The sequence below is a fragment of the Oncorhynchus mykiss genome, chromosome 11 (genome assembly GCF_057628025.1).
Source record: "Oncorhynchus mykiss isolate SJ-2025 chromosome 11, ASM5762802v1, whole genome shotgun sequence".
Taxonomy (NCBI): Eukaryota; Metazoa; Chordata; class Actinopteri; order Salmoniformes; family Salmonidae; genus Oncorhynchus; species Oncorhynchus mykiss.
In genome coordinates this window covers 35,605,066-35,628,958 of record NC_143032.1, presented here as the reverse complement: position 1 = coordinate 35,628,958, position 23,893 = coordinate 35,605,066, and the positions used below count along the sequence as shown (strand labels likewise).

At 44.2% G+C, this 23,893-nt stretch overlaps 2 protein-coding genes across 3 annotated transcripts in view; one reads left to right on the top strand and one right to left on the bottom strand.

Annotated features, from left to right (window-relative positions):
* LOC110535009 (collectin-12) overlaps positions 1-5,874 on the top strand; it is a 49,045-nt gene extending 43,171 nt beyond the window's left edge. Inside the window, exons 4-10 of the mRNA XM_036935355.2 lie at positions 2,280-2,366; positions 2,597-3,640; positions 3,749-4,246; positions 4,376-4,512; positions 4,618-4,727; positions 4,878-5,023; positions 5,175-5,874. Coding sequence (XP_036791250.2) covers positions 2,280-2,366; positions 2,597-3,640; positions 3,749-4,246; positions 4,376-4,512; positions 4,618-4,727; positions 4,878-5,023; positions 5,175-5,194 — 2,042 coding nt within the window. The 3' untranslated portion in view covers positions 5,195-5,874. The remainder of the gene's footprint in view (positions 1-2,279; positions 2,367-2,596; positions 3,641-3,748; positions 4,247-4,375; positions 4,513-4,617; positions 4,728-4,877; positions 5,024-5,174) is intronic.
* A 1,046-nt stretch (positions 5,875-6,920) lies between these two features.
* On the bottom strand, positions 6,921-22,164 carry LOC110535618 (very-long-chain (3R)-3-hydroxyacyl-CoA dehydratase 1). 2 transcript variants are annotated; one of them, XM_021620727.3, is made up of 7 exons: positions 21,944-22,159; positions 16,169-16,286; positions 15,958-15,976; positions 15,314-15,402; positions 14,885-15,006; positions 8,889-9,067; positions 6,921-8,503 (listed from the first exon to the last, which is right to left on the bottom strand). In XM_021620727.3, the coding sequence occupies exons 1-7, from the start codon at positions 22,060-22,062 to the stop codon at positions 8,421-8,423; spliced, it is 729 nt and encodes a 242-aa protein (XP_021476402.1). In that variant the 5' UTR covers positions 22,063-22,159; the 3' UTR covers positions 6,921-8,420. The 2 variants fall into 2 exon arrangements, with proteins under 2 accessions (XP_021476402.1, XP_090046084.1); XM_090189958.1 differs by lacking the exon at positions 14,885-15,006 and having other exon boundaries at positions 21,944-22,164.
* Positions 22,165-23,893: the final 1,729 nt, after the last annotated feature.

Sequence of the window (23,893 nt, the reverse complement as noted above, 5' to 3'; positions counted from 1 at the left end):
ATGTGGTTTCTACCAAATTATTAGGGTGAGGCACATGATCTACTAACAGCTTACTACACAACATACACTTAGTATTCTTTTCTTGGCTACAAGTATACATGCAGTATCACCCTGGCATATTACATCATTTATGTAGCAGCATACAAGATATTTTTGGACTCACCTTGTTGTGCTGTGTTCACTTAAACAGGAAGGTGGCGCGACGGTCCTTCTTTTGGGCTCTAGAAAGAGGACCAAAATCACTACTTGAAATGTCGGAACTTCGATTTCCCAGTTCCGAGCATGGCCAATGTATTCAAACTTTTCTGGCCCATTGCGTTACCCTTTTTTTCGTAATATCCAATTGGTAGTTACAATCTTGTTTTATCGTTGCAACTCTCCTACGGACTTGGAGAAGGTCGAGAGCCTCACTAGTTCTTGCTTAACCCGGAAGCAAGCCGCACCAATGTGTCAGAGGAAACACGCACCCGGCCCTCCAAAAGGAGTCACTAGAGCACGATGAGACAAGGACATCTCGGCCGGCCAAACCCTTCCCTAACCCAGATGACGCTGGGCCAAATGTGCGTCGCCTCATGGGTCTCCCGGTCACAGCCGGCTGTAACACGGCCTGGGATCGAACCCATGGCTGCAGTGGCGCCTTAGCACTCATTTTTGAATTAGCGATTTCCAACTTGTTGTGTGATGTTTATGTCCAATGGCCGATGAGCACAGATACGTTTTATCTATCATTTCTCTTCATATGACAATGATTGAAAAGGATTTGCCAGTAGATGGTTGACTTCATGCATGAAGACGACTGCTTGTCTAGCTTGCTAGCTAAAATTTTGAAAGTATGATGTTGACATGATCAGTCCAATCAAAGCTACGGTAGATATAACGTGATTTGATGTAATTTTATCTGTGGCCAATGGCCTTGAGCCTTCATGGATGGGCACTTCTAATGTAAGTCTATGGCAGCACCCAGGGGGCTTGAATGTTCAAGCTCTACCCATACATTTTGCAGTCCCCATGAGTGACAGAACACTGAGCCAATTACGGCACAACTAAAGAACACTACCAACCCCTAAGCTCCGTATTTTCCTCTGGCTGCCCCACCACCACAGAAAGCACTGAGCTTGGCTGAAACGCCTCCATTTGGAGATGCTTTACTCAAGAAAGCAAAAAAAGAGATTATGTTTGTTTGCGGCTTTATTAACTCAAAGATGATTCTAATATTTTTTTTACATTGTTTGCAAACTGATTTGCGATATGTATTAATGGCAAAATAACATGAAAAACAGGACTCTGCTGGACAGCTTCCTCACCCCTCACTGTCTGAGACTGGCATACGGTAGATGTAAAGTACTCTGCAACTACACCTTACACATTGAAAGCTACGAAGATCACAAGCACATACAGCATGACCAGGGAGATACACCCAGTCATAACAGTGGGATCTATCTATCCATGTCCTCCCGTGCTCTCAGTCAGAGGGAGGGAATGAGGTGGTGCTAAATCTTCTCATCCTGTGTCTTTACGATGATTTGGCCCTAGAATAAAATAGATGATTATACCCATTTAAAGGTTGAGCTTGGTGGGGTCTTTGAGCTTGATGGTTTGGTTGGTCTTTACCTGTGGAGGATAGAAATGACAGAAATAGCATGGTGTGCAGTTTTCACCACTGGTTTGAACCTCTGTGGTCTCCAATTAGATGGTTAGAGATGCCTCCATAGCCTGTGGTGGTGGTGGGATGATTCCCAGACACATTCCATAGGAAATGAAGGGTCCTGTCGCCTGTGGGGGCGTAAAGACCCTGCCTGACACAGCGTCTGTTTCCTTAGGGTACACTTTGAACCCCCTGTTTACTGAGGACCCCCACTTGGGTTGCTTCCTGTCCCCCAGGGTCCCCCTGTCTCTGTCCCACTTTGATCATCTCCAGATCCTACTCCCTCTGACCACCCACCCCTCTGCACTCATCTTCCAGTGTCTTCAGTGTCTCATGCACAGTCTTCATGGACGCACCAAGTCATTGAGACATTATTGTGTATTACATGACCATTTCCTAATCTTAGAGCTTGTGATTGCTGAGGCAACCATTATTACATACCCACCAGATAAATATACATCTTATATGATATCTTATATATTGTGTCTGAGTGAGTTGTGTCCTGTCTGATCCCTTTTGTATAGTTTCAGGCTATTCTGCCCATCCTTCTCAGACTGTTAATATTAACCACTGTGCTGAAGACCTAACCCTGATATTTTCTGTGTTGTGCTGTGTTGTTTTGTTTGTTTTGCAGTGGTGCAAAAGGTTGACAATGTTTCCGAAGGTATCGAGAGCTATGGGGGGAAGATCATTGCTGTGGAAACAGACTTGAAAAAACTAGGTGAGTTTCACCCCTACCTACCACATGGTCACAGCAGTATGGAACATATACGCTAGGCAGTTGACCATACAGTATCCCTTGTACTATGGGTTACTATGTACTATGCATTATCTTGAATATATCAAATTAATCAGAATAGCTGTTTTTAGAAACATTCATCATTGAGAGAAGTGTAACTTCATCCAACTCTCAGTTACAAAGTCCAAGTCAATTTCATCCCATGTTCCCAGATGACCAGACTGGCGAGAAGTCGGAGAACACCACCACAGAAATCCAGGCCTTTAAGAACAACATCTTGGCTCTGCAGAGGCAGCTGTCTGAGGTGGCTGAAAGGAGCAGTAGTAACCGGGCAGCCCTAGGTCGTCTGCAGGATGCTGGCCAGGACATGCAAGGCAGCCAGGGCTCCATCCAGGGTCTGCTGGATGCCAACACAGCCATGCTGAGGTCCGTCAACGGCACCTTGCGGGCCTACGGCGGCACCATGGAGGGTCTTCAGGACGACACGGCTCGGCTGCAGACGGAGCTTCAGGAGCAGGTTCGGCAGCAGGGCCAGGCCCTGTTCAGCATCGGGAATCTCAACCTCACCCAGGCCCAACAAAGGGGCCTGATCTTGGCTTTGCAGAGGTCAGTGGACGACACCAGCCAGGCAATCCAGAAGATCCGCAATGACTTCCAGAGCATAGAGCAGACAGCCAGGCAGACTAAGTCGGACGCTGATTGGCTGCGGGAGAAGGTGCAGAACCTCCAGGTGCTGGCCTCCAACGCCTCTGTCCTGGCCAAGGCCAACAACGACATTCTGGAGGACGTGGGTTCTCAGCTGGCCTCGCTGTCCAGACAGCTGCAGAACACCTCCAGCCTGGCGGAGAACCACGACCAGACCCTCAGGGAGATCATGGACCAGCAGAGGGACCATGACAACCTCACCTCCTCCAAGTTCGACCAGCTGGAGATACGCCTGGACGAGTCGGAGGGGAGCATCGACCGTGTCACGGGCAACATCAGCTTTACAACCCAACTCCTGGGCGCCATCAATCTCAACCTCAACGAGCTGCGCACCTGCGCTGAAACGGTAGGACGCCACTCCGACTACCTGGCTGACCTGAACTCCACGGTTTTGGAAGTGAGGTCGGACACCACCACACTAAGGTTGCAGCAGGACGACCTGGCGGCCCGCCTCGACAAAGAGGTCACCAGCCTCTCCATAGTCATGGAGGAGATGAAACTGGTGGACAGCAAGCACTCACAGCTAATCACCAACTTCACCATTCTCCAGGGTGAGGGCACACACTAAATAGTAGCTTTTTATTTCGTTCACGTAGAAGTGTGTTGTAAACAGTTGAACAGACACGTTTCAAAAGAAAACATAATGTTTCTTGTTTCAGGTCCACCTGGTCCCAGAGGCCCGCGGGGAGACAAAGGACCCCAGGGAGTGGCAGGTCAGGCCGGTCAGAAGGGGGAAAAAGGGGATAAAGGTGGGCCTGGGGTGCAGGGGCTCCGTGGAGAGAAGGGATCTCCAGGACCACTGGGACTAACAGGTTCCAGAGGTCAACAAGGCTCACGGGGCAACCCAGGTTCAAAGGGCTCCCGAGGGTCAGGCGGCAGGGCAGGACCTCCGGGTGCGAAGGGTGAGCCAGGAACGGCTGGGCTCCTTGGGAGAGATGGACAGCCCGGTCCTCAGGGGCCCCAGGGCCCGCCGGGAGACCTAGGACAGGTGGGGCCGGCTGGGGTACAGGGACCCAGGGGAGTGATGGGGCCTGTGGGGGCCCCAGGGCCACCTGGACTACCAGGACATCCTGCCCGACCTGCAGCAGTAGCAGCAGTGCCTTTGGCCTCTGCCTCTCTGAAGAGTGACTCCCCCACCCCTACAGTGTTGGCCCCAGGTAAGACTCACTCATAATACTCTTTATACACCATTCATATCTCTGTATCACTCTGTCAACACCATCTATGAGTTGACAGGACATGAGTTAATTGGTGATAGCTTGACAATATAACCAAATTAACTTCAGGTTGTCCTCATGAGTGGGTTGGCTTCAGAGACAAATGCTACCACTTCTCCAGGGAGCTGCACAACTTTGACGATGCAAAGAAAAGCTGTGATGCCCAGACTGCGTCAATGGTGATCATTAACGATATAGCTGAACAGGTGACAGTCCTTCTTATAAGCCTTTCGTAATACAATGCGCATCTGTTTGAATAGTCATAAAATGAGTGACATTACTGACATCATGTTTTCTTTTTTCCACCTCAGAAATGGCTGCAGAAGCAGACCTCTGGAAAGGGCTACTTCTGGATGGGTCTGACAGATAGGGAGAAGGAGAATGTTTGGCACTGGCTGGATGGAACCGAACCTGCCTTCACGTGAGTATAGTACCTCAGTGACAAGACTGATCCCTTGTGAGACCTCACATTGACATAAGGTGTCTGAAGTTAGGTTTCAGTCCTCACTGAATTCGTTTCTATAGTTGGAAGGAATTCAGTGTGTGAGTGCCCTCTGCTGTGTGATTGTAGGAAGTGGAAGCCGGGCCAGCCAGACAACTGGAGCCACGGGCATGAGAGAGGAGAGGACTGCGCAGGCCTCATCCACGAGGGACTGTGGAATGATTTCTTCTGTGAAGATCTCATCAGCTACATCTGTGAGAAAGCCATGGAGAGCTGTGAGTATCTGTCTGTCTGTTTCTCTTTGTGTGTCTGTTTGTCTGTCTCTGAAGTTTTCTATCCGCATCGGATTTTTCTGTCCAAGTCATAGTTCTATTGTTTGCATTAAAAAAGATGTGTATAATCTATCAGTAATATCATTTTCTACAGCAAAAACTCCAGGGTTATAGCACCCTCTGGGGAAGAAGAAAAAGAAGCACAGTTGAGTCAGAGGCGGTGTGGTGAGCAGCATTATGTTCCACCCACAAGTGTAACTAGCCCTCTGACACACTTTTGCATGGATATGCTGTATGGAGAGAGACGAGGGACAAACTGCACATGCCTGAATCGGGACTAAGGCTGCATTCACTGAGCTTTCCCCCTCTAGTGGCCAGATTCAGCTATCCTCCAAAGTGATTCCAGACCATTACTTCCAGCATTTGCATTCCAACAACATGACAATCAAGAGTTGAGAAGGATCCATATTGTTTTTTAAAATAATGACCCAAGTAATTGACTCATAGATTGGTCTCGTTGTTTTTAATGCTGTTTTTTTTGTACGACTTTAGTCCATTTATATCCGATTATCTGAATGTATATTTTCATATTGCAGTTCTTCTCAATGTAGATCATTATTTCAGCAGTGCCAATGGGAATCACCACAGTGCCCTTTTCACGGTTTAAAGTCTAGTTCCACAATGATGTAAGGTGCAAAATGATGCGCAAAAAAAAAGCTAAGAAATGTCGCTGATATGCTATCCTTGAGGAACACCCGTCCTTTCTCAAACCTCAAGAACTGTCTAGCTATATATATATATAAAACTATGTTATTATACACATGCATTTGAATAAATGATGTATTTACACACAACAGTCAGAAGGTCTGCTTGGTTGTAAGTCAAGATTGCACAAGTGTACATGTTAGTGCTTCTTGACGGTACTGTATTTTGGCTTATGGTGCCTGTATTGTTGTATGAGTGTGAACTTTCCACAAAGTAGCAATAGTCTGTGGTCACGTTCACCCCCCCCCCCCCCCCAAAAAAATGCAGCAGCAGCACACATAGAAATAGGAAGAATAGAACGGGCTTGGAACCTTTAACCCTGGCAATTTGACTGATGAACTCACAGGTAAATGCGCAATGGCTGCCTGGTATTGTGATGCAATAATTGTCATGGTAATTTATAATGTTCATTCAAATGATGTTAACTGATGGAAAAAAAAACTTTAAAATGTACATGTTTCTGGTCAGTCTTTTTATAGAGCCTGTCAAACAGGAGATGTCTCTGAATGGAATGTCTTTTTTGTAACGTCAGTTGAGTTTGAATCAACAAGTCACAGCACATCCTGCTTCTACTTCCTGCTTAGCACACTCACAATGGCCGCCAGTCCACCCGTTATGCCATCATTGACTTGATTTAAGACACCCGTTCTAGTCATTCTATTTATATGGCAGCACATGTGATCAGGAGTAACAAAGGAGAGGAGAAAATGTGGGTTTAAAACAATGTAATAAAAATGTTTTTGCTATTCTAATGTTTATAACGGAGACCGTGGTCATTTGCATGGCCATTACAGCATCCAAACGTCCATGACCATCACAACCCTAATGGTCGTGTTCTAGGATGACTACATTGCAGGCGCTGCGTTTACATCAACCAATGCCACATCATCGACTGAGCAGTCAGGCATCAGATTGCTATATCACATGATGTGGCTGCTGAACACCTATCCAGGGGTTGTGAGTTCTGGCAGTGCAATGCAGTCCGCCTGGAACGCAGCACGTCTGTTTTACCGGAGCTCTTACCAGAGGCCTCATTTGCCTTTATGGTGCCAGGAAGTTGATTCCATCCTCGGATCCATGGTACTGTCTCTTCACACGTACATTTGTGACTGGACAAACAATAAGAGTCCAGTGATTTTTGACATTGAATTTTATTGTTTCATTCTTTCTTTCTTTCTTGTCTAGCCCTGATTCATAGCATGATGTTGATTCATTCAGCACACTGTAGCACAGGGCTAGGTATCGCAGCGCATACAATTAGATGACCCCAATCCCAATCTATCCTTCAGCTGCACAGAAGATTGAAACGACCTGACACAGTAGCACCTTTTAGTAGAGGGAATCTAACGCTAACTACCAGTCCATTACCAACAAGGACAATGGATCCCGAACACAGATTTTTAAAACATAAAAGAACAAAACAGTGACTAACTGAAGACTGTGAGTGCTCAGATATAAATGTATTATCTCGTATCTTCTCTGCGTGTCTCCTATGTTGGCTTGAACTTTCAAAAAGAGAGCGCTTTTCTGCAAAGATTCAACCTTGTTTTTAAGATGTACACTTGTAAATACATTTGACTGAGCTCTTGGTAAACATGAAAACAACATGGAGAGAACATTAGAGCTGAGCAAAGCAACAACAAAAACATTTGTTTAGTCTAAGCTACACCTAAAGCACTAATAACATTCAATACAAGTGTTTTACTGTTAAAAACCATAGAATTGCCAACCATGTGATATGTGAATAAATTAAGTAACTCTTCAAATGATCCGATCTGTGCATAAAATAACCTAACGGTGGCGTTTCACATTTCATTGTTTACAGATAAAGTACAACGCGCAGACTCCGAGGAAGCAGCATATTTATTGTCGAGGTATAATACGTCTATGCAGAACTTGTTCTCTTTTTTTTTGAGCTTCTGTCTAGTCATTGTTGCAACATGCTATTTATGTATAAAATCACTGTGGTGGAAAACGTTTAAAAATGCTTAAAAAATGTATTTCCAATTTAAAAGAAAAAAACCCCAGCTCAGGAGCCTCATCCCTCCTTTCATACATGTCACCCGTCCCTGGTTCCCTCGAACTCCCTGTGTGTTGCACTGATGGTGGGTTCAGTATGTATCTGCTGTGTGGTTGACCCAATGCACAGCAAGCACCTTCCAATATTGTACTGTTGCAGTTGAGAGCAGGTAATCAGTGCAGTATGCTATCAGGTTGCAGAGGTTTAGGACAGCATGATGTGGCCATGCTGGCTAGTGGATTCAGTGCTCTCTCTCTCTCTAGGGATCTAGCTATCTGCACTGGGACAGTGTTCCAGTTTTGCGATGATTATTCAAGCTATAGATTGTACTTATTCCTTTTTCCATATTAATGACTATTCCGCTGACTACTCCTGTTCTGTAATGATTCTTCTGGTTGACTGATGTCTGTTGTGGATGATTCTGATGAAGGTTATTCCTGTTGGGTAATGATTTATCTTGTATTTAATCCAGTTGGGTTATTGCGGTGAATGACAAAATCCTGTTTCCACGATTATTACTTGGTTAATCCCGTTATGTCTGACTCTCCCGGTCGCTTGCGTTGCAGTGTGGAGAACTTCCAAAACGAACGCCAGGTGCTGGACTGTGAGGCGGCTCTACTCATCCTTCTCCACTATGATCTCCCCAAGAAGCACCTTTCTCCTCTGACGGAGCATGTGGAAAAAGAGCTGTGGGAACACTAGGAGAGAGACAGATATTTTACCCAACAATCTAAACAGTTATCCAGTCCAGATCAATATTTTAACAAAACGCCTTCAAAGGGTGAAAGGCACTTAACCATCAAACACTGGGTCCTACTAATTATCCAAAACAACCCAAACCATCCCCAAAGTACCCCAAAACAGCCACCACAAACAACCCAAATTAACAACAGCCACCACAAACGTAACCCAAACAACCCAAATGACAGCTATCACAAACTACCCCAAAACCCCAAATTAACAACAGCCATCACAATCTACTGAACAATTCTGCTGGTCAAAACAAGAGACAATCAACACCCATGAGTAACTAACGCCCACCTATAGGCTGAACATACAAACATGCTGTACGTAGCTGCTTACATGGGATGTAGGAGAGCATGACGATGATGAGGAAGTAGTAGTAGTCGAAGGAGATGTTGTACTTGTTGGGGAGCCTCATGGACAACATTCCGGTTTTGCGAACGAACGGCAGAGCAGCGTAAATAGTCAGGAGTTCTCCGGCCACTCCGAGAGGGTACATGATGATAAACATATTGTATCTGACAGGGAGAGAGGATAGTCATCAGTAACACAAACACACAGAGGCATGCACACGCGCACACATACACACACACACACTTCAGCTTAAGGGCCGTGCAGTAAAGAACGACAAAAAAACTCAACTTCACACTACATTGGAATGCATACCCTGCAAAAGGAAGGGGAAAAATGTATGCCATCTTGATAGTGTCTTGTAGCATTTGCCAATGAATTAGGCCACTAAATGGCTGATTACCATAGTGACGGCTGACATGTTTTTAGTATATATTCTTGTTCTGAGAAATGAAGGCTATTCCATGCGAGAAATTGCCAAGAAACTGAAGATCTCGTACAACCCTGTGTACTACTTCCTTCACAGAACAGCGCAAACTGGCCCTAACCAGAATAGAAAGAAGAGTGGGGAGGCCCCGGTGCACATCTGTTCAATAGGACAAGTACATTAGAGTGTCTAGTTTGAGAAACGGACGCCTCACAAGTCCTCAACTGGCAGCTTCATTAAATAGTACCCGCAAAACACCAGTCTCAACGTCAACAGTGAAGAGGCGACTCCGGGATGCTGGCCTTCTAGGCAGAGTTGCAAAGAAAAAGCCATATCTCAGATTGGCCAATAAGATGGGCAAAAGAACACAGACACTGGACAGAGGAACTCTGCCTAGAAGGCCAACATCCCAGAGTCGCCTCTTCACTGTTGACGTTGAGACTGGTGTTTTGCGGGTACTATTTAATGAAGCTGCCAGTTGAGGACTTGTGAGGCATCTGTTTCTCAAACTAGACACTCTAATGTACTTGTCCTCTTACTCAGTTGTGCACCAGGGCCTCCCACTCCTCTTTCAATTCTGGTTAGAGACAGTTTGCGCTGTTCTGTAAAGGGACTAGTACACAGCGTTGTACGAGATCATCAGTTTCTTGGCAATTTCTCACATGGAATAGCCTTCATTTCTCAGAACAAGAATAGACAGACAAGTTTCAGAAGAAAGTTCTTTGTTTCTGGACATTTTGAGCGTGTAATCGAACCCGCAAATGCTGATGCTCGAGATATTCAACTAGTTTGAAGGCGGCCCGTTTTATTGCTTCTTTAATCAGGACAACAGTTTTAAGCTGTGCTAACATAATTGCAAAGGGGTTTTCTAATGATCATTAGCCTTTTTTTAAATGATAAACTTGGATTAGCTAACACAACGTGCCATTGGAACACATGGTTGCTGATTATGGGCCTCTGTACACCTATGTAGATATTCCATAAAAAATCTGCCGTTTCCAGCTACAATAGTCATTTACAACATTAACCATGTCTACTTTGTATTTTTGATCAATTTTATGTTATTTTAATGGAGAAAAAAAAACAAGGACATTTCGAAGTGACCCCAAACGTTTGAAAGGTAGTGTATAACAAATCAAATCAACCTTTATTTATACAGCACATTTCAGACATGGAATGCAACGCAATGTGCTTTACAGGAAAAAACTAATAAAAAAAACAATGAAAATAAAAGCTGAAAATGTACTACACAACAAACATAAGATAAAAAAAAAAAAGAATGAAACAAACTGAACAACTAAAAAGCACCCTGAGGAATAGCAAAGCTAAAAAGATGTGTTTTAACATCTCTTCTAAACATGCCCACATTTTCGCCCTCCCCCCCCCAGGTTCTCTGGCAGGCTATTCCAGAGGACGGGGGCATTATAACTAAAGGCTGCCTCTCCATGCCTCTTGGTCCTAGGCTTTAGGGGTAGTTAAAAGGCCAGTAACCAGAGGAACTGAGGGACCTACTGGGTACATAACTTAAAAGCATCTGAAATGTATTGGGGTGCACAATCGTGGATTGATTTAAAAACCAATAGAATAATCTTAAAACAAATTCAAAAACTCACAGGCAGCTAGTGAAGAGAACTTAAACCCGGTGTAATGTGTGCTCTCTGTCTGGTCTTGGTCAGTACCTGTGCTGCAGCATTCTGTATGTTTTGCAGTTGACATATGGCTTTCTTGGGTAGACCAGATAGGAGAGCATTACAGAAGTCAAACCTTGTAATAAAAGCATGGATAAGTCTCTCCGTTTCAGCCTGAGAGAGAAACTTTGCCCCCACCATGGCAATGTTCCTCAGGTGATAAAAAACTATTTTGGTCACATTCCTAATGTGTGATTCGGAAGTTGAGTTAAGAATCTAAAATAACACTTAGGTTTTTTTTACCTGGTGTTTTATCTTTATTGCCTGTGAATTATAATGTGCGGCTAGATTCACTCTCTGTGCTTTTGCTGCAACAATAAGTCCCTTGGTCTTGTCTTGATTTAGCCAGAGGAAGTTGTGAGCCATCCAAGTAATTAAATACTAATACAGTTTAATAATTTATCCAAGGAGCTAAAATCCTCTGATGACATAGAGATGTAAAGTTGTGTATCGTCTGCATAGCAGCTACTGTGCTTTCTGATAATGCTGCCAAGGGGTAACACACATAAGTTGATCAGTACCAGACCCAAAATTGAAACTTGTGGAACGCCACATGTGATATGTATTTTCTCTGAGTTATGTTCACCAAGGGTGACAAAAAAAAACAACTCTCGACCGGTTAAATAGATCCTAAACCAATTTAGAACTGTACCGGAGAGGCCAACCCAATTCTCCAAGTCTGTCCAGAAGGAAATCATGGTCAACAGTGTTGACTGCAGCACTTAAATCTAAGAGTACAAGGAGAGAGAGCTGTTTGGCATCTGTGTTGGCTCTAAGATAATTTATCACTCTAGCTAAGGCTGTCTCTGTGCTGGGCATTAAAACCAGATTGGAATTTTTTTTAAATACAGTTGGCACTTAAAAAAGGATTTAGCTGTTTGAACACCAACAGGTCTGAATGCCCCCAAATGATCAGCTTAATTAACCATTTTCTAAGTGTTTTAACATTACTGGATTTCTGCACATCATTATTCAAAATGTACAGGTTATACCTAGCCCTGGACTAAAAAGCACTTTCAATGGAGATTCTCCATTGAGCTTGGTTTTCAGTCCAGAACTAGGCTTAATCAGTGTCCAGGAAACCGTGCCACAATGTTTAATATTGGTTAATAAACAACCCAGAAAGGAAGGATTAATATACCGATAATTACACTACTGTATTCCATTTCAAAAGTGAACAAAAATGTATGGGGGATTAAAACGAGTCGGTTATGAAAGGAGAGGGATCTATATATGTGGTGATGTTGGTGCATAAGAATCCCTCATTTACTCAAGAACGTGGCGGCGGCTCGGGGGAGCATTTTGGCGGATGTGAGTGAAATGTTGGCCGAGCATTCCATTCCCGAAACAGATGGTCTTAAAAACAGGAGCAGCTGAACATGAGCCACTCTTCCCTCCCACTGCGGGGACCTGGCTGCGCCCCTCCCCTTCCTGCTTAAAGGAACCCTTGAGATCACTCAGAGGGGGACCGGGAATGGGGGTGGACGAGAGTGGAGGAGAACAGGGGTAACACTGACCGATCAAGACCAGCGAAGCAAACCCGCAAAACCCAAGAGATTTGTCGTACATGTAAAACAAACATATTGAATGTACAGTACTGTGGTTACGGGAACAAGATTGTCACTCACTGTCACCCAAACTCATAGCCACCGCACAGCCATGCAACAAAAAAAAAATGGGGTCGGTCGCTAATCTGATTTATAGACGTTCAGATTTTGAACGGAAAGCAGCAAGCTCTTAGCCATAGGATCCCAGGACTCTAGGTTGGTCAGATTGCTCCCCAAGTGTGTAGTAGGCATTCTTCACCGGTACTCACATTTCATCTGAGGGCCTTCATATGAGAGCCAGACAGTTACACTTCACGAGTGTTCTTGATAGTCCCACGTTATGTCACTGGTCTGCTGACAGCGGTGGTAAGTAGAGTGTTTGTGTATAATGATGAGCGTTGTGTCTGATGATATACACATAAGAAATAGGTATTTTTACTACAGCACTGCTTAGCTGTTGGACTGGGGGGGGGGGGGGTAACACCGACACCTAACCCCCTGTCACCATCAGCTAATGCCATGTGTTACAGTAGTTGTGTATGTCTGAGACTGTGAATTGCAGACCTGGGTTCAGATACCATTTGAAAGCGTTCAAATGCTTGTGGCGTTTGCTTAAGCTTGCTTTGCGTGCCAGATAGGTGGGGTTTGCAGCTTTGGGACTATTCCATTGGAAGTCAGGGAAGCTTAATCAAGCACAGATAAAGTATTTGAAATGACTTAAAATAGTATTTGAACCCAGGTCTGGTGCAGTGTATGAAAGACTCAAAATCAGTGGCGCTATGGCCCACACAAGCTGTGAGTCTGCATCAAAGAGGCGTGAAGGAATGTTGAAAGTATGAGAGAAAAGATGACACCATCCTTATGTCATCCACATCTGGAAAGACAATAACAGCTTGACTCAGAGCTGAATATGAGGAGAAACCTTATTATCTCAGAGTATGAATGCTGATCTAGGATCACGTCCCCTGTCTATGTATTCTTATTCATTGTTGTTCTTATTCATCAATCCTACTCTGAGATGCTTCATACATATGGCCCGAGAATAAATCCCAATCCCTGCACTGATGGTGTCACCACCTTTTCTCCAGACTCTGATCCGTATGCTTATCAATGCCTGATCGCTTAGTATGTAATCCATTGGTTACCCACAACTGTCCTAGCCCATAAATCAAAGTGATAATGCCAGAGTACTAAGTGTTAGCAGTTAGGTCAGCCAACATCCATATTGAACGGGCTAATCAATAAACACAACACACTCATTCTGATCAGGCTGTCGGGCTGTATCACCGCCTGGTACGGCAACTGCTCCGCCCACAACCGTAAGGCTCTCCAGAGGGTAGTGAGGTCTGCACAACGCATCACCGGGGGCAAACTACCTGCCCTCCAGGACACCTACACCACCCGATGTCACAGGAAGGCCATAAAGATAATCAAGGACAACAACCACCCAAGCCACTGCCTGTTCACCCCGCTATCATCCAGAAGGTGAGGTCAGTACAGGTGCATCAAAGCTGGGACCGAGAGACTGAAAAACAGCTTCTATCTCAAGGCCATCAAACTGTTAAACAGCCACCACTAACATTGAGTGGCTGCTGCCAACACACTGACTCAACTCCAGCCACTTTAATAATGGGAAATATATCACTAGCCACTTTAAACAATGCTACCTAATATAATGTTTACATACCCTACTACATTATTCATCTCATATGTATATACTGTACTCTATATCATCTACTGCATCTTTATGTAATACATGTATCACTAGCCACTTTAACTATGCCACTTTGTTTACATACTCATCTCATATGTATATACTGTACTCTATACCATCTACTGTATCTTGCCTATGCCGCTCTGTACCATCACTCATTCATATATCTTTATGTACATATTCTTTATCCCCTTACACTTGTGTCTGTCTATAAGGTAGCAGTTTTGGAATTGTTAGCTAGATTACTTGTTGGTTATTACTGCATTGTCGGAACTAGAAGCACAAGCATTTCGCTACACTCGCATTAACATCTGCTAACCATGTGTATGTAACAAATAAGATTTGATTTGATTTGATTTGCTGCCTGGCTATGAGCCAAGAGATACCTTATGCATGGCGATAGGCTAATACTGGGAAGCATGCCAGGGGAAATGCCAATCAAACCAAACCGACATGCACAGAACTGTAACAGCGATGCAAAACCTAGCTCTTGTCCAGGGCGTTTACGTGCAGCTTTCTGATGCTGAGAAGGCTCTGCATCAGCAAGCCGCATGTAAACGCACAGAACCAGAACTACCCAAACCCGGCCCTCCCATCCCCATCTCCACCTGGCCCATTTGATGAAGTATGGCAGGTGGTTGAGCAGATTGAATGTATAAAATGAATATCTGGTAATCTCTGTCAACGTCCAAACGACCAGGAAGAGGATTACACTTTCTTCGTTCTGGATCTTCCAAAAAGTCAACATGGATAGGAACAAAACAAAGGCAGAGAAGATAGTTAACAGTTAATGGGGTCCATGTTGTAGAGTAGGATATTACTACAGTTGCGCTCCGGGGAGAAGTTTCCCCTACGTACAGACCTAGGATCAGCTTCCCGTCCCCCAATCCTAAACTTAACCATTGGTGGGGAAAATGCTAAACTGATCCAAGATCAGTGTCTAGGGGCAACTTAACCTCACCCACTCCAAGGCATCTTAATGTAGATGGTAACCAGGGTTACAAAACACCTCTTTGGTGATAAATCATGATAGTCACCTGTTTGATGCTGTTGGTGATGAACCACACCATGAAGATTCGTGAACACACTTGAACCCCGGTCACAATTACAGAGGTCCTCACGATTCCTACAGGGTCAGAACCGGGGAAATAAACATTGCTGTCAGAGCTAGGAGATATTCACATGATATGTTTGATTGTTTTTTTGTACTTTTACCCATTTTTCTCCCCAATTTCGTGATATCCAATTAGTGGTTACATTAGTGGTCTTGTCCCATCGCTGCAACTCCCCGATGGACTCGGGAGAGGCGAAGGTCGAGAGCCATGTGTCCTCCGAAACACAACTCTGCCAAGCCGCACTGCTTCTTAACACATTGCTCGCTTAACCCGGAAGCCAGCCGCACCAATGTGTCAGAGGAAACACCGTCCATATGGCGACTGAGGTCGCCACAAGGAGTCGCTAGAGCGTGATGGGACAAGAAAATCCCAGCCGGCCAAACCCTCCCCTAACCCGGACGACGCTGGGCCAATTGTGCGTCGCCTCATGGGTCTCCCAGTCACGGCCGGCTGTGACACAGCCTGGGATCGAACACGAGTCTGTGGTGACGCCTCAAGCACCTTAGACCGCTGCGCCACTTGGGAGGCCGTCACATTACATGGTCGTTAATCAAGACAATACGTACCGATTGCACAGTGCCCCACCTGAAAGAAGATAACATATCAGAGTCAGTGAATCGCCTCTCCTCACTTCTTCTCCGCATCAAAGTATTTAAAGCACACAGAGGGGTCTTAGCAGTAATTTCAACATTTGCCTATTTTCCCCAACTGTCTTCGTTGAATACTTTGTTTGAATACGGCTGTATAGAGAACTATGCCAATATCCCAGAAACTCACCTCAACTAACGCAACTGTCTGGAAGAACTTGAGTGTCCTTGCTATACTTTTGTACAGACCCTTGTGTGTGGCCTTCTGGAGGTAAAAGCGCATCATTGCCATAGCCAAAACCAGCCACCTGGAAAAGAAGATAAAATATTTAGAACATCTGAATAACTGTTTTTTACATTAGAGTGTGCACGAGAAGGGGAAACGCCAATCATGTTCTGTTATAATCTCCACCCGGCACAGCCAGAAGAGGACTGGCCACCCCACATAGCCTGCCTGGTTCCTCTCTAGGTTTCTTCCTAGGTTTTGGCCTTTCTAGGGAGTTTTTCCTAGCCACCGTGCTTCTACACCTGCATTGCTTGCTGTTTGGGGTTTTAGGCTGGGTTTCTGTACAACACTTTGAGATATCAGCTGATGTACAAATGGCTATATAAATACATTTGATTTGACATACAGTAGATTACCGAATAGATACCACTTTAGAGTTACAGTATAAAAGTACACAGTACAATCACTGTCTCCATAGCATGTTTTCACATGCTCAAATTTGTAGTTTCACGTTAACGTCACGTCACATAAGATCACGTGATCACATACTGCCACATGAAATGAATGTTTATTTTTTTCAGTAAGGCTTTTACAGTACTATCGTAAGCAAAAGCAGAATGGACACCAACTAAACTTGTATGCCTCCTCATCAGCCACGATTAAGTCCCAAATGCTCCCTATTCCTCACATAGTGCACTACTTTTGACCAGGGCTCTAGTCAAAAGTAGTGTACTATGTAGAGAAAAGGGTGCTATTTGGGACACACAGACAGTGTCAGTTGGTGAAACAGGGAGTACCAAGTCATTTCTACAGAGGAGATAATTGTCTCTAGCACACACTAATCTGGCTATACATCAGTCACTACAGCACAGCTACAGTGCCTTGCGAAAGTATTCGGCCCCCTTGAACTTTGCGACCTTTTGCCACATTTCAGGCTTCAAACATAAAGATATAAAACTGTATTGTTTTGTGAAGAATCAACAACAAGTGGGACACAATCATGAAGTGGAACGACATTTATTGGATATTTCAAACTTTTTTAACAAATCAAAAACGGAAAAATTGGGCGTGCAAAATTATTCAGCCCCCTTAAATTAATACTTTGTAGCGCCACCTTTTGCTACGATTACAGCTGTAAGTCGCTTGGGGTATGTTTCTATCAGTTTTGCACATCGAGAGACTGAAATTCTTTCCCATTCCTCCTTGCAAAACAGCTCGAGCTCAGTGAGGTTGGATGGAGAGCATTTGTGAACAGCAGTTTTCAGTTCTTTCCACAGATTCTCGATTGGATTCAGGTCTGGACTTTGACTTGGCCATTCTAACACCTGGATATGTTTATTTTTGAACCATTCCATTGTAGATTTTGCTTTATGTTTTGGATCATTGTCTTGTTGGAAGACAAATCTCCGTCCCAGTCTCAAGTCTTTTGCAGACTCCATCAGGTTCTTCCAGAATGGTCCTGTATTTGGCTCCATCCATCTTCCCATCAATTTTAACCATCTTCCCTGTCCCTGCTGAAGAAAAGCAGGCCCAAACCATGATGCTGCCACCACCATGTTTGACAGTGGGGATGGAGTGTTCAGCTGTGTTGCTTTTACGCCAAACATAACGTTTTGCATTGTTGCCAAAAAGTTCAATTTTGGTTTCATCTGACCAGAGCACCTTCTTCCACATGTTTGGTGTGTCTCCCAGGTGGCTTGTGGCAAACTTTAAACAACACTTTTTATGGATATCTTTAAGAAATGGCTTTCTTCTTGCCACTCTTCCATAAAGGCCAGATTTGTCCAATATACGACTGATTGTTGTCCTATGGACAGAGTCTCCCACCTCAGCTGTAGATCTCTGCAGTTCATCCAGAGTGATCATGGGCCTCTTGGCTGCATCTCTGATCAGTCTTCTCCTTGTATGAGCTGAAAGTTTAGAGGGATGGCCAGGTCTTGGTAGATTTGCAGTGGTATGATACTCCTTCCATTTCAATATTATCGCTTGCACAGTGCTCCTTGGGATGTTTAAAGCTTGGGAAATCTTTTTGTATCCAAATCCGGCTTTAAACTTCTTCACAACAGTATCTCGGACCTGCCTGGTGTGTTCCTTGTTCTTCATGATGCTTTCTGCGCTTTTAACGGACCTCTGAGACTATCACAGTGCAGGTGCATTTATACAGACTTGATTACACACAGGTGGATTGTATTTATCATCATTAGTCATTTAGGTCAACATTGGATCATTCAGAGATCCTCACTGAACTTCTGGAGAGAGTTTGCTGCACTGAAAGTAAAGGGGCTGAATAATTTTGCACGCCCAATTTTTCAGTTTTTGATTTGTTAAAAAAGTTTGAAATATCCAATAAATGTCGTTCCACTTCATGATTGTGTCCCACTTGTTGTTGATTCTTGACAAAAAAATACAGTTTTATATCTTTGTGTTTGAAGCCTGAAATGTGGCAAAAGGTCGCAAAGTTCAAGGAGGCTGAATACTTTCGCAAGGCACTGTATATGCCAGGCAGAATGTAAACACAGAATTCTTGGAAAAACTGTTCAGCTTGTCATCTCTCTGAACTAGCAGCAACCCTGCTACTGCCAAAACTACATTCAGGAGGAACTAAAGATCAATTTGTTTAAATCAAGCAAACCCCTGAACCATCACGTGCAGACACCATTCGTAGAGCACTATACTAACACAATACAATCTTTATTGGTCCATTACACACAGGATACAACAAAAAACATGTACGTTTTTGCTATCACAGTAATAGGCCTAATTGGGCCTTGTGACCTTAATATGTTTGAATTAAAATCAATACTACATGTTTTACTATTTAAATGCAGATCCATTTTGAGGATTTAAAGCTAATTCTCTGTGGCTTTAGTCAAGTCAAAGATCAGGTTAAACAACAGAAAGGTGTGAGAGTTCTTGTACAGAACTTACACAGAAGATCGGGGGCCGTATGGGTCAAGAGTCTCAGAGTAGGAGTGCTGATCTAGGATCAGGTCCTGCCTGTCCATGTAATCTTATTCAATGTGATCTAAAAAGGCAAAACTGAACCTAAATCGGCACTCCTTTACTCTGAGAAGCTTGTTAAACACCGCCCCTGGTATTCACCATTTGCTTTTTAAACTACGCATGACCTTATGGAAATGAGCTGTGTTGCCTTTACATTCACACGTCTACTAGGTCAGCAGTGTTACGGATCTCTGTGAAGGTGTCTTTGTGGGTGTTGGCATTCAGCTGTTCTCTTTTCCTCTAAAACGTGTAACTTAAAAAAAAATGTTTGTCATAGGATCACAAATACGTACAGTATTAGTAATGAGGCAGGCCAAAGTTGCATAGTTTCCTCAACCATATTCCATATTCCACTAAATTGAGATAACTAGTATTTTACAGTCAAAAAAATCCCCATTAGATCACACTTGGTCCCTTGATTCTGTATTCATGGCTAAATGGGCTCGTAGCAGGATTAGGCCCTGGACATTACACCGACATCATCTAAGTGCCCATGAGATACAGTACCAGTCAAAAGTTTGGACACACCTACTCATTCTAGAGTTTTTCTTTCTTTTTTCTACATTTTAGAATAATAGTGAAGACATCAAAACTGTGAAATCACACACCCTGGAATCATGTAGGAACCAAAAAAGTGTTAAACAAATCAAAATATATTTTATATTTGAGATTCTTCAAAGTAGACACCCTTTGTCTTGATGACAGCTTTGTACACTCTTGGCAATCTCTCAACCATCTTCATGAGGTCAGTCACCTGGAATGCATTTCAATGAACAGGTGTGCCTTGTTAAAAGTTCATTTCTGGAATGTATTTTCTTCTTAATGCGTTTGAGCCAATCAGTTGTGCTGTGACAAGGTAGGGGTGGTATAGAAAAGATAGCCCTATTTGGTAAAAGACCAAGTCCAACAGCTTAAATAAGCTAAATTAAACAACAGTCCATCATTACTTTAAGACTTGAAGGTCAGTCAATAAGGAACATTTCAAGAACTTTGAAAGTTTCTTCAATTGCAGTCGCAAAAACCATCAAGCGCTATGATGAAACTGGCTCTCATGAGGACCGCCACAGGAAAGGAAAACCCAGAGTTACCTCTGTTGCAGAGGAAAAGTTCATTAGCGTTAACTGCACCTCAGATTGCAGCCCAAATAAATGCTTCACAGAGTTCAAGTAACACACACATCTCAACATCAACTGTTCAGAGGAGACTGTGTGAATCAGGCCTTCATGGTCAAATTGCTGCAAAGAAACCACTACTAAAGGACACCAATAAGAAGAAGAGACTTGCTTGGGCCAAGAAACACGAGCAATGGACATTAGACCGGTGGAAATCTGTCCTTTGGTCTAACGAGTCCAAATTTTTGATTTTTGGTTTTGACTGACATTTCTTTGTGAGCCGCACAGTAGGTGAACAGATGATCTCCTCATGTGTGCTTCACACCGTGAAGCATGGAGGAGAAAGTGTGATGGTGTGGTGATGCTTTGCTGGTGACACTGTTGTGATTTATTTCAAATTCAAGGCACACTTCACCAGCATGGCTACCACAGCATTATGCAGCAATTCGCCATCCCATCTGGTTTGCGCTTAGTGGGACTATAATTTGTTTTTCAACAGGAGAATGACCCAAAACACACCTCCAGGCTGTGTAAGGGCTATTTGACCAAGGAGAGTGATTGAGTGCTGCATCAGATGACCTGGCCTTCACAATCCCTCGACCTCAACCCAATTGAGATGGTTTGGGATGAGTCAAGGAAAAGCAGCCAACAAGTGCTCAGCATTTGTGGGAACTCCTTCAATGCTTGGAAAAGCATTCCTCGTGAAGCTGGTTGAGAGAAGCTGGTTGAGTCAATATTTTAACAGCTCTTTGGATGTTTGAATCAAAAGTCTGGTATCTGTTTCCTCTGTATGAGGGTGATCAGGTACAGGCGCTTATAACCAACCACCTCTTGGTCATTGGGAACAAAAGTCTAGACAACTGAACCTAGTTCACACCTTCATGTAATTCCAAAATAGCCATTATGTGTAGAACAGACAATAAACTACATTGAGTGGAAGTGGATCCAAGATATCCTTAAAATGCGCATTGTATGCATATCTCCAAAAAGGCGCACTCCTCGTTAAAGTGGCTCAGACCAATGCAAATTCATGTAAGAGACCATCAACAGATTAATACATTATTGAAAACTTAGCAACCAATAGAGTAAGTTCGTTTAGTGAGTTCACTAAAATAACTAAGAACACTTGAGTAAAATAATTGCGTAGTCGCGCCAGCGCGGTTTGAAGCGCATACAATTGCAGTTATAAAATATGCCAATTGCGCATTTCATTCTCCGAGATCGGAGCTCCAGTGTCAGCGTTCCGGCTATACTTATCACTGCGACTGTGGAGGTAAGGCTGGGTAATGACGCTGACGTCGTGTAATCGACCGTATTTGGACAGGTTGAACCCGCGCCTGGGGCCGCACTTCCACCGCCGTTATTTAAAAATGTTTTAACGATAGACAATTCTCAAATAATCAATGTGACTTCTTGGACCCCTTTCATATCAAGTCCCTTACTTTTATTTTGCTGACTGCAACTGAATGGGACACTTGCAGTGTCAGAGACACCACGGACCTATAAACAGCAACACACGCTTGCTCACAGCAACACACGCTTGCTCACAGCGCTGTGGTGCATAGCGAAGTGTCCAGGGAGTGGCTACTTTATAAACAGCTATAGGGTAGAATAATCCACATACCCGGCCGTCATGGCGATGTTGTAAAATGTAAGCCATGCGACAGCGATTGCACTTTTCGTTCTCTTCTTGTTGTTGTTATCCTTCTCCTCAACCGAGCCGTCCTCCTCCATGGACGCCATGGTACCGGGGACAGAGTGGGGAAAGTCAGAAACGGTGCACGAGCGCAGCTGACAGCTGGGACTGGGAGCAGCAGGGTCATCCGTCAATGTACCCACGGCAGCCCTCTCGCGGGACTATTCCTGCAACAAGTGCGTGGTGGCAAGTCCCTAAGAAAAGTCCCGCCGTTAATGAGTCATTCAATCAAGCATTTTCCCCGGTAGTGGCACTGCCTTCATTAGAACAATTTAATGTAACTGTAACTGTTCATAAATTGCTGACTGTAATAATTTAACTTGGATATTAGTGTATATAATAGTTATAAAAGTAGTTTTGTACCCTGAAGAACAATGGTGGTCTACATTGATAGCCATGCATACGATGTGATCCTAATCCTCTATGCCTTTAATATTAGGGTGCTCTAAACTATAAATACCCACCATTTTAAATAGCTCCAGCTTATTTTAAGTGTGCATAAATACAAAATAGCCAATTTGGGCATTCAACATCTTTAAGGCCTCAACTTCACTAACCAGTGCTTGACTTGGGCAGGAAATCAGTACTGGCGCCTAAAATGTTCTACTGCTTGAGCTCCTGTTCCTCTTATAGAATATTAGCTCAAACATATTTTGGAGCTCCTGCCCCTAAATTTAAACAGTACCGGCACCCAACATGAGTACCGACACCTATTCCAGTCCAAGTCGCTAACCCAAATGGTCTCCACTTGATGTTTAATTGTATTTCAGAGCTCTTTCCAATTCCTTTGATCTCTTTCAGATTTACAGTAGGGTACTGCCCTCTGCCTGCAGGGGCTGGAAGGAGTTGCATTCAAAACGCAAAGCTTCGACTATCCTGTTTTGAAAAGTGTTTGGACTGGGTTAAAGGGGGGGGGGGTTGTCCCAAGTTAAAGAGACAGTGTTGACCGGGGTTAAAAGGGGCAGGGTTGGACTGGGTTAAAATAACAATGTCGTTTTGGGTTAGTGGGACAGTGTTGGACTTTCTTAAAGGGGCAGTGTTGTAAGATTAGGTAGGGGGGTCGGTAGTTAGCGGGGCAGTGGTGGGCTAGACTAGGTGGGCAGCGTTGGCGTGGGTTGGGGTGGCAGTGTTGTGCTGGGCTGGGTAAGGGGGCAGTGTTGGGCTGGGTAAGGGGGCAGTGTTGTGTTGGGCTGGGTAATGGGGCAGTGTTGGGCTGGGTAAGGGGACAGTGTTGGGCTGGGTAAGGGGACAGTGCTGGGCTGGGTAAGGGGGCAGTGTTGGGATAAGTAGGGGGGCAGTGTTTGGACTAGAGCCCTGTACTCAGTATTGGAGGCACAGCTTGAGAAAGTGCATCACTGTAGGATCTAAAATGAGCTCCTCTCGTAGTACCCAGCATAAATGTGTGTAAACTAAAGACACCACCAAATATAGTGCAGGCCTCATAATCCGGATCCAGTTACAAGTGTTCAAATGGCTGTGTCTCAGGGTCGGACTCAACAATGACTACCTGAAAGAGGGTTACGGTGTGTGTCTGTGTGTGTGCCTGCGTGCACACACGTGAGTGTGTGTTCATGTCGCAATCCTTTCTATACTACTCCCTGTGTCTGAACAATGTGGAGATCGCGGGCATCATTCACACGTCAGTGTTTGAATCACACACATCTCATCCCCTTCTTGGAGTAATCTGTTGCCAAGTGTGTTCTCATGTTCAAAGAATGCACCTGACCTGATGAGGAGGGGAGGCTATCATCAACATCTGAAACTGATAGCCAGCATGCATGCTCAGCAGAATATAACCAGGGGGGTAATTAACGTTTGATTCATACGGTGTATTTGTGTTTTAGCTGTAGTGAATTGGCAGGAGGAACATAGTGACAT

Excerpts from the sequence above, each read along its gene's own strand:
- LOC110535618 (XM_021620727.3), bottom strand. The coding sequence starts at position 22,062 with ATGGCGTCCATGGAGGAGGACGGCTCGGTTGAGGAGAAGGATAACAAC. Across the intron at positions 9,068-14,884 it reads TACTTCATCAAATGGGCCAG|ATACAATATGTTTATCATCA; the intron begins GTGGAGATGGGG and ends TCTCCCTGTCAG. Across the intron at positions 8,504-8,888 it reads CATGCTCTCCTACATCCCAT|TGTTCCCACAGCTCTTTTTC; the intron begins GTAAGCAGCTAC and ends TCTCTCTCCTAG.